Source organism: Chiloscyllium plagiosum, chromosome 1, assembly GCF_004010195.1.
Source record: "Chiloscyllium plagiosum isolate BGI_BamShark_2017 chromosome 1, ASM401019v2, whole genome shotgun sequence".
Classification (NCBI taxonomy): domain Eukaryota; kingdom Metazoa; phylum Chordata; class Chondrichthyes; order Orectolobiformes; family Hemiscylliidae; genus Chiloscyllium; species Chiloscyllium plagiosum.
Window position 1 is genome coordinate 22,188,129 of NC_057710.1, and position 10,889 is coordinate 22,199,017.

The 10,889-nt window shown below is 41.0% G+C and overlaps 1 protein-coding gene across 7 annotated transcripts in view; it reads left to right on the forward strand.

The window, feature by feature from the left end:
- Positions 1–10,889, forward strand: part of ptpra (protein tyrosine phosphatase receptor type A) — a 308,647-nt gene that overhangs the window by 189,564 nt on the left and 108,194 nt on the right. For all 7 annotated transcript variants that reach the window (XM_043701175.1, XM_043700933.1, XM_043700779.1 and 4 more), the window contains 2 exons: positions 3,815–3,851; positions 9,103–9,200. In XM_043701175.1, the coding sequence (XP_043557110.1) occupies positions 3,815–3,851; positions 9,103–9,200 (135 nt within the window). The remainder of the gene's footprint in view (positions 1–3,814; positions 3,852–9,102; positions 9,201–10,889) is intronic.

A 10,889-nucleotide genomic window follows, 5' to 3' on the forward strand; every position in this document is an offset into this window, starting at 1 on the left:
ATTTCCAACGCCCCTCCTCCAAGTCCCTCCTCCCTACCTTTTATCTTCTCCTGCTGAACACTCTCTGCTCATTCCTGAAGAAGGGCCTGTGCCCGAAACGTCGAATCTCCTGTTCCTTGGATGCTGCCTGACCTGCTGTGCTGTTCCAGCAATAAAGTTTCAACTTTGATCTCCAGCATCTGCAGACCTCACTTTCTCCTTTGATCTTTATGTCATCATTGTCTACAGAAATAGTGCCAGAAGACTGGAGGATAGCAAATGTTGTTCCTTTGTTCAAGAAGGGGATTAGAGACAACTCTGGTAATTATAGACCCATGAGTCTTACTTCGGTTGTGGGTAAAGTGTTTGAAAAGGTTATAAGAGGTAGGATTTATAATCATCTAGAAAGGAATAAGCTGATTCAGGGTCGTAAACAGAGTTCTTTTGTAGGGTAGGTCATGCCTCACAAACCTTATTGAGTTCTTTGAGAAGGTAACCAAACAGTGGATGTGTGTAAAGTGGTTGATGTGATGTATATGGATTTCAGTAAGGCATTTGCTAGGGTCCCCCATGGTAGGCTATTGCACAAAATACAGAGGCATGGAATTGAGGATGATTTAGCAGTTTGGATCAGAAATTGGCTTGAAAGAAGGTAGAGGGTGGTGGCTAATGGGAAATGTTAATCCTGGAGTTTAGTTACTGGTGGTGTACCGCAAGGATCTGTCTTGGAGCCATTGCTGTTTGTTATTTTTCTAAACAACCTGGATGAGGGTGTAGGAGGATGGGTTAGTAAATTTGTGGATGACACTGAGGTTGATAGAGTTGTGGATAGTGCAGCAGGATGTTGTAGGTTACAGAGGGACATAGATAAGCTTCAGAACTGGGCTGAGAGGTGACAAATGGAGTTTAGTGTGGAAAAGTGTGAGGTGATTCATTTTTGAAGGTGCAACAGAAATGCAGAGTACTGTGCAAATGGTAACGTTCTTGATAGTGTAGTTGAGCAGAGGGATCTTGGTGTCCATGTGCCTAGATCCCTGAAAGTTGCCACCCAAATTATTAGGGTTGTTAAGAAGGCATACTTTGGAAGGAGAATGAAGAGTACTGGGCTAATGTTTGCTTTTATTAGTGGAGGGATTGAGTTTCGGAACCATGTGTCAAGCAGATGTACAACTCTGGTGCGGCCACACCTGGAGTATTGTGTACAGTTCTGGTCACCGCATTATAGGAAGGATATGGAAGCTTTGGAAAGGGTTCAGAGGAGATTTACTAGTATGTTGCCTTGTATGGATGGAAGGTCTAATGAGGAAAGGCTGATGGATTTGAGGCTGTTTTTCTTTGAGAAAAGAAGGTTGAGAGGTGACTTAATTGAGTCATACAAAATAATCAGAGTTAGATAGTGTGGACAGTGACAGCCTTTTTCCTCCGATGATGATGGCGAGTACGAGGGGGCATAACTTTAAATTGAGGGGTGATCGATGTAGGCCAAATGTCAGAGGTAGCTTCTTTACTCAGAGAATGGACCAACCCTATCCTTCGTATAATGCGGTGACCAGAACTGTACGTAATACTCCAAGTGCAGCTGCACCAGAGTTTTATACAGCTGCAGCATGACCTCATGGCTCCAAATCTCAATCCTTCTACTAATGAAAGCTAACACACCGTATGCCTTCTTAACAACCCTATCAATCTGGGTGGCAACAGACACGGAGATCTCTCTGCTCATCTACACTATCAAGAATCTTACCACTAGCCCAGTACTCTTCATTCCTGTTGCTCTTTCCAAAGTAAATTGCCTCACATTTTTCCTCATTATCTCCATTTGCCACAGGTCTGCAGCTTATCTATGTCCTTCTGTAACCGACAACATCCTTCGACACTATCCACAACTCTACCAACCTCAGTGTCATCCTCAAATTTGCTAACCCATCCTTCTATGCCCTCATCCAGGTTGTTTATAGAAATGACAACCAGCAGTGAACCCAAAACAAATCCTTGTGGTGCACCACTAGTAACTAAACTCCAAGATGAACATTTCCCATCAACCACCACTCTGTCTTCTTTCAGCTAGCCAATTTCTGATCCAAACCGCTAAGTCACCCTCAATCCCATGCCTCTATATTTTGTGCAATAGCCTAGCATGGGGAACCTTATCAAACACTTTACTGAAATCCATACACACATCATCAACTGCTTTACCCTCATCACTTGTTTGGTCACCTTCTCAAAGAACTCAATAAGGATTGTGAGGCATGACCTACCGTTCACAAAACAGTATTGATGATCCCTAATCAGCTTATTCCTTTCTAGATAATTAAAAATCCTACCCCTTATAACCTGTTCTAACACTTTATCCACAACCAAAGTAAAGCTCACTGATCTATAATTACCAGGGTTTTTCTACCCTCCTTGAACAAGGGAACAACATTTGCGATCCTCCAGTCTCTTTTGACCCAGTAGGATGCCCAGTGTACATTTTTCCTTGTGGGAAGGATTAGAAATATGGGGCAAACTTTTAAATTAGGTGGTCTTTAAGAACAGGAGGAATTTTTTTTCATTGAGGGATGTCTAGCTATGGAATGCTGGTCACCTGGGGGAGATGGAAGTAGTTATTGAATACTTCTCTTTCAGAGGAAAATTGATTCATTAAGGGAGGAGTTTGGTATTAGGATAGGAAGAAACGTGAGGTTTGGGCCACTGTCAGATCATTCATGATCTTGTTGAACAGCTATGCAGGGTCGATGAATCAAATGGCAACCAATTGCTCTAATTTGTATGTTTGTGATAAAAAGAACCCTCGTAAAATTGAAGTTGCTGGGAATCGTGAAATCTACAATGTTTGATATTGCACCTGGTACAAAGGATAGTTACGCTTGTTGGAGGCCAGTCATCTTAGCCCTATTAGGTGTAAGTGCTTAATTGCCTTTTTAGCATCTGCATAATCAGTTGCTTAGTACCATTTATGCTCATACAAATTATAAGAGCAAAGAAAAGCATTTCTCATCATAGTAATCCAAGCTGTATTCTTCCAGATTTTTTCAGTCTTCTGTTTCTTTGGGAGCAGAATTTATAATCTTTCTTTAATTAGCATAAGAGTATTTTGATCAAAGACCATAGGGCTGTTTTGTTATTAGAGCGAAACGGCTTGGTGATGTTTTAATCTGAGATTATCACACCTCAGATGAGGAGGAGTAATTGAGAATGAGTGTCCTTCAGGATAACCTCACCTGGTGCAGGAATTGAACCCACATTTGCATCATTCTCCTTCACAACTACTGAGCTAATACTTTGATTAACAGTCTGATTTTTAGCATACAACATAGAAGTAAAGTTGGTGGCAGATTTGAATAAGGGTTAAAAAGTTTTGAAAACAACTGTTGTACAATTTCTTCTGTTTGCCATGGACTTTCTCATGGCTTGCTCTTGTTATGGCAAAATGAGAGCTTTAGTGAAATGTCTGTTTTGTGGGAGAAGAACATTATACTCATAGAGCCAACAAAAATTGTTGCAAGGTTTTTATGAATTGCCTAAAACATTCTCAATCCTTTGGTAAATTTCAGTGATCGATGCATTGACTGCTTTCACTTCATCGAATTTGATGAATGAGTCAATTCTACTCTTTCTCCATTGCCTTTCTTTCCATAGAGTGAATTCAATTGTTGCATTTAGCATGAACCTGTTTAATTATTAATTACAATTGTCAATTTGTAATTGTTTAGTACACTAGTACACTGCACCTCACAAGATTGTTATTTATTTGGGGATGAGACACAACGGACGTCTGCATGATTTTTTGTTACATCAATACCTAGTAATGTTCATCTTTTATTTTTAAAAGGGCTATCAAGAGAAAAACAAGTTTATAGCAGCTCAAGGTAAATCATAAACATATTTAAATGTAAAGAATTTTTCAATATGTAATTTCCTGCATGTAATTCTGTCTGTTATTGAAATGCTGAGTGAATGATTGGTCTCGAATACCTCCTAAGGTCTATTGCATCACAGTTGCCAGCCTTCAGCCAATTCAACTCATTCTACTTGTAATCAAGAAACAGTTGAAGGTACTAGATCCTGTTAAAAATTACAACACCAGGTTATAGTCCAACAGTGAAGGAACAGCACTCAAAACACTAGTACTTCCAAATAAATCTGTTGAACTCTCATCCGATGTTGTGTGATTTTTAACTTTGTTCACCACAGTCCAACACCGGCACCTCCACATCAGTAGATACTGGAAGACCTGTGATTCCCTGACAACATTTTGGCAGTAATACTGAAAACTTGTGCTCAAAAACTAGCTGAGGCCCTAACCAACCTATTCTAGTATAATTACAATATTGGCTTCTACTCAGCAATATTCAAAATTGTTCAAGTATATTCTGATCAGAAAAAGGCTGGAAAGCATCAACCCAGCCAGTTACCATGCCATCAGTATATCATCAGCAAAGTGATGGAAAATGTTATAGCAGCACTACTAAGTAGCACTTGGTGAACAATTCCCTGCTTACTGATTTTCAGTTTGGCTTCCTCTAGCCACACTCAGCTTCTAACCCCATTACAGCCTTGGTTAAAACATGGACAAATTAGTTAAACTCCAGAGCGAATGGTAAGATGACTGCCCTTGATATCCAGATAGCATTTGATAAAGTGTATATTACGGAGTCAGTGGGGATCAAGGTAAATTCTCTGCTGTTGGAGACGTACCTAGCAAAAAGTAAGACCATTTTGCCAATCATCTCGGGTGCAAAATATCACTGCAGGGGCTCCTCAAGATCGCCTCCTAGGCATACACATCTTTAACATCTTCACGAATGGTCTTCTGACCATCATTAAGTCTAAAGTGGGGATGTTTGCTAATGATTGTTCAGCACCATTCACAACTCCTCACACACTGAAACAGGCCAAATACAACAAGATCTACACAACAAAAACCAAAAGAACTGTGGATGCTGTAAATCAGAAACAAAAACAGAAATTGATGGAAAAGCTCAGCAGATTTGGCAGCATCTATGAGGAGAAATCAGAATTAACATATAGGTGATCCTTCCTCAGATCTAGACAATGTCCAGGCTATGCTATAGACAATACTGTGGCTATAAGAGCAAGTCAGAAGTTGGGAATTCTTTGGCAGCCAACCCATTTCCTGACTCCTGAAAGGATGTCCACTACCTACAAACAGAAGTTAGGAGTGTGTTGGAATACTGCATTTTCTACTTTGCTAGAGGAGTGTAGCTCTAACAATCCTCAAAAAGATTGTCACCAACTAGGACAAACAGCCTACTTGATTGATACCATATTTGAAACCTTCAGCATTCATTCCCTCAGTGTGTACTATCGACAAGATACTTTGCAGCGATTCACCCAAGCTCCTGAAGCAGCACCTTCCAATCCTGCGATCTGTACTGGCTGAAAGGATAAGGGCAGAGAGATGTGGAAACACCACTACCTGCAAGCACTCCTCCAAGTCTCACACTGTCCTGGCTCAGGAGGTTTACCAGGTTGATTCCAGGGCTGGGAGGACTGTCATTCACAGTGGTTTTATAGCTTGAGCTTGCACTTTCTGAAGTTCAGAAGAATGAGGAGGGATCTGCTTCACGTATATAAAATGCTAAAGAGGATTGATAAAGTGGATGTTGAACAGATGCTCCCCCTTGTGGGACAGTCTCGAACAAGAAATCACAGAGAGTGAGAGGAGGTAGGTTTAAAACTGAGATGAGGAGAAACTTCTCTCAGAGGGTCATGAATCGGTGGAACTCACTGGTCTGGAGTGTAGTAGAGGCAGAATCAATCAATAGATTCAAGAAAGAAATAGATATGTTTCTAATGAAGAGCGGGATAAAGGACTATGGGGACCAGCAGGAAAGTGGAGTTGAGACTTGGATAAAATCAGCCATAATCATGTTAATTGGCGGAGCAGGCTTGAGGGCTGAATTGCCTAACTCTGCTCTGAATTCCTATGTCCTATGTTTCTATGAACTGTACAAGTCGTTCTGCTGTAATATGCATTTTGTTAATGCGAATTTGCTGTAACACAAATGAACGTGATGAATTGGGGGCGCTTTCTAAAACACAATGGTTTAAAATGGTGGGCGGCACGGTGGCACAGTGGTTAGCACTGCTGCCTCACAGTGCCAGAGACCCGGGTTCAATTCCCGCCTCAGGTGACTGACTGTGTGGAGTTTGCACATTCTCCCCGTGTCTGCGTGGGTTTCCTCCGGGTGCTCCGGTTTCCTCCCACAATCCAAAAATGTGCAAGTTAGGTGAATTGGCCATGCTAAATTGCCCGTAGAGTTAGGTGAAGGGGTAAATGTAGGTGAATGGGTCTGGGTGGGTTGCTCTTTGGAGGGTCGGTGTGGACTTGTTGGGCCGAAGGGCCTGTTTCCACACTGTAATGTAATCTAATTTAATCTAAAACGTGTTGGCTGATACGCAATTACATTGCTAACACTTAAATAGTTGTGTGTAAAGCACGATTTTTCTATAGTGCAGTGTTGCACAAGAACACAATCATTGTTTTAAGGAAGAACTACCTGTATTGCTATACCTTCAATGTCAATTGGTCAAAATCCTGGAACTGCCTCCCTAACAGCACTCTAACATAGCTCCGTAACATGACCATCCTCTAACATGACAGCTGACCATCCTCTCAAATGCAATTACAGGTAGTTAGAAATTAAAAGAAAATAAACTTAAAATGGTAAATTGTTTAAGTTATCTGCCTTATCTACCTATATGTTTTTTGTTTGATTTATAGAATATGGTGTTATAGCACAGAAGGAGGCTATTCATCCCATCATATATAAAGCTATTTGGCTAGTTCCATTTTTCTGCTGTTCCCCATTGCCCTATGTTTTCTTCTCTTCAGATAATTATTTACTTTCATTTTAAAAGCCACAAGTGAATCTGGCTCTGCCTACCCCTCTGGTAGTGCAATCACAATGCTAATTATGTGTTGCGCAAAAGCATTGTGTTGTGATAAATTTGATTGGAATCAAATAATAAGGAAGTAATAACACATTTGAAAACTCATAAATAATCAAACAGAGTCACTGCAGCTTCATGAAACGAAAATCATGCCTGACTAATTTCTTAGAGATTTTCAACTATTTCTCAACAAGAGTGGATAGAGGGGAGCCAGCGAGTGTGTTGTATTTGGACTTGACAACAGGTTAAGTCATAAGATAAGAGCGTATGGTGTTGGAGGTAATGTATTGGCGTGAATAGAGAATTGGCTAATGGGTAGGAAACAGCTAGTTGAAGGATTCTTTCTTTCAGGTTATCAACTTGTAACCAGTGGGGTTCCACAGTGATCAATATTGGGGCTGTAACTGATTTGGAGGGAGGAAGCAAATGTACTGTAGCCAGGTTTGCAAACGGCACAGAAACACAGGTTGTTCTGCTATAACATACATTTTTTCAGTGTGAGTTGCCTGTAATGCAATTGACAAATTGTGGATTTTGTTTGGATAACACTGATATAGCAATTTTCTATAAGCAATCTTCTGCAGTGCGATTTTCTATAGCGGTTTTCCATATAGGGATTTTCTATAGCACTAGGTTGCTGAGGAACACAACTGTTGTGTTGTAGCAGAACAACCTGAAGGTGGAATGGCAGATTGCAAAAGGGAATCGAGTAGTTTACAGAGAGTCATTGGTAGATTAAGTAAGTGGGCAAAATATTGGCAAAATGGAAAAGGTGAAGTTCATTTTTGAAGGGAGAATAAAAGGCAGTATCATTTAAATAGAGTCATAGAGATGTACAGCACGGAAACAGACCCTTCGGTCCAACCCGTCCATGCCAACCAGATATCCCAACCCAATCTAGTTTCACCTGCCAGTAGCTGGCCCATATCCCTCCAAACCCTTGCCATTCATATACTCATCCAGATGCCTTTTAATGTTGCAATTGTACTAGCCTCCTCCACTTCATCTGGCAACTCATTCCTTACACGTACCACCCTCTACGTGAAAAAGTTGCCTTTTAGGTCTCTTTTATATCTCTCCCTAAACCTCTAGTTCTGGACTCTCCCGACCCCAGGGAAAAGATTTTGTCTATTTACCCTATCCATGCCCCTCATGATTTTATAAACCTCTAAAAGGTTACCCCCCAGCCTCTGACGCTCCAGGGAAAACAGCCCTAGCTTATTCAACCTCTCCCTATAGCTCAAATCCTCCAACCCTGGCAACATCCTTGTAAATCTTTTCTGAACCCTTTCAAATTTCACAACATCTTTCCGATGAGAGTGAGACCAGAATTGCACACCATATTCCAGCAGTGCCTAACCAATTTCCTGTACAGCCACAATATGACCTCCCAACTCTAGCTACAACACAAAGGGAGTTGTGTAAGACACAAAGATAGCATACAGTTGCAACAGGTAATCAGCCAGCCTAATGGAAGTTGGCCCTTATTTTTCCGGGGTTGAGGTATAAGAGTAGGCAAGTCTTACTGCAATTGTACGAAGTGTCGGTGAGATCACATATGGTCCCTTATTTACGGAAAGGTATCAATTCATTGGAGGTAATTTAGAGAAGGTTCACCTGGTATGGAAGGATTGTCTCTGAGCAAAGGCTAAACGGGTTGGGACTCCACTCACTGGAATTTAGAAGAATGAGAGGTAATGCCATTGAAACATAAAGGATTCGTAAGGAGCTTCACAGGGTAAATGCTGAGATGACTTTTCCCCTTATGGGCAAATCTAGGACGAGAGGGTATAGTCTCAGAATGACAATTTAAGACTGAGATGAAGAAAAATTTCTTCTGAGAGGATGGTGAATCTTTGAAACCCCTAGCCACAGAGCTGTGGGTGTTGAATCCTTATGTGTATTAAGGCTCAGGTAGATATTTGATCAATACAGGTGTCAAGGGTTACGAGGATAATGCAGGAAAGTAGAAATGGGAAATGTCCGATCAGACATTATCCTATAGCAAGTCAGAGCAGGCTTGAGGGGCTGGATGACCTATTCCTGTTTGTGTTCTTATTCTGATATAATTTTTTTTTTTCCCTTTTACCTTAACTATCTTATTTTCACTGAGAGATTGGAAATAACATATTGGAAATTGTGAATTAGAAATGAAAGGACATGGTGGATAATTTATGCTGTTTCCTTTCAATTATGTTTCAGGGCCAAAGGAAGAAACTGTGAATGATTTCTGGAGGATGATATGGGAGCAAAACACAGCAACAATTGTCATGGTGACAAACCTAAAAGAGAGAAAAGAGGTAATACTGTCATGACATTATTTGGGATCAGTGATGCATTTCACGTGAGAAATATATGCCCTTTCTTCGATTTGTCTCAGTCAAAGAGAGATACCTGAGGAGGTACGTTATCTAAAGACATTAAATGCACATAAAACATTTATAAAATGATCAAATAAGCAAACTGTACATAGTCCTGAGACCAACAAACAGATCATTCTTACTTTCTGTATACAGAAAAGTTTACTCCTTGTATCAAAGTTCATTTTCTGGAAAACTGGATTTGTTGTGAGCATTCTAAGGGCAAACTTTGATTAAAGTAATAATTACCATGTATTTTTCTTTGGGATCTTTGGCTTGCATACTTCGTATCATGCTCACACTGAAATTCATAGCCATATCACTCAGTTATGTGATAGACAAAATGTCTTTTTAGTTTTTCCACAGCAGCATGTCCTGATGAATGCCATTTGTGTTGTTCCTGCATAGCAACAGCATGAAATGGCTGGCTTCACTTGTTGCTCAATTTGATAGTCTCGTCCTAGTACTTAACGTCTTGACAAATAAATTTAAAAATAACAGATGAGTTGGCTAGATGGCTAGTGTAGTTCAGAATAATATCACCGCTGACATGGCTTCAGTTCCAATTCAAATTAGGGTAGACTTGGAACATGCCTCCAACACTAACCAGAGCTACCAAGAAAAACTGATCAGGATCAACAATCAGCAGACAATAATTAGGCCAGAATTTCTGAAATGGATTTCAAGTTTCACTTTGTCCAATAGCAGCATTCATCCACTTGACAGCATTACAAATTTTATAATTAAGTGTTCAGAATTAGATTAAGTATCAGTTGTAATTTAATGTGTTTATCAAAAAGGGCAAATGTTTATTAGAATACATAAAATGTCGGCAATGGACAAGTGACCAAAATAGAAAAAGATACGACTTGCATGTAATTATTTATCAAAAGTACCTGATATCTGGAAAGCTATGCCGTTAAAACATATGGAAGAATATCCAATCCAACAAATCAAGCTGAACTTCTTGAAACCATTGTTGGTAAGTTTGAGGTCTACACAGTTCTAAATGGCTGGCTTCACTTGTTGCTCAATTTGATAGTCTCGTCCTAGTACTTAACGTCTTGACAAATAAAGTGTAATCGGCAGGGATGCCATCGACGTCCCTGCCGATTACACTTGCAGGAAGTGCACCCATCTCTAGCTCCTCCAAGACCGTGTTAGGGAACTGGAGCTGGAGTTGGATGAACTTCGGATCATTCGGGAGGCAGAGGGGGTCATAGATCAGAGTTATAGGGAAGTAGTAACTCCAAAGATGGCAGATAGATGGGTGACAGTGAGGGGGACTGGGAGGAAGCAGCCAGTGCAGGGACCCCCTGCGGCCGTCCCCCTCAAGAACAAGTATACAGTGTGGGATACTTGTGGGGGGGATGACTTACCAGGGGTAAGTAACGGGGCTCAGGTCTCTGGCACGGAGCCTGTCCCCGTTACTCAGAAGGGAAGGGTGAAGAAGAGCAGAGCAGTAGTAATTGGGGACTCGATAGTTAGGAGCACAGATAGGCGGTGTTGTGGGAACGAGAGAGACTCACGTTTGATATGTTGCCTCCCAGGTGCAAGGGTACGTGATGTCTCTGATCGTGGTTTCGGGGTCCGGGAGGGGGAGGGGGAGCAGCCCGAAGTCGTGGCCCA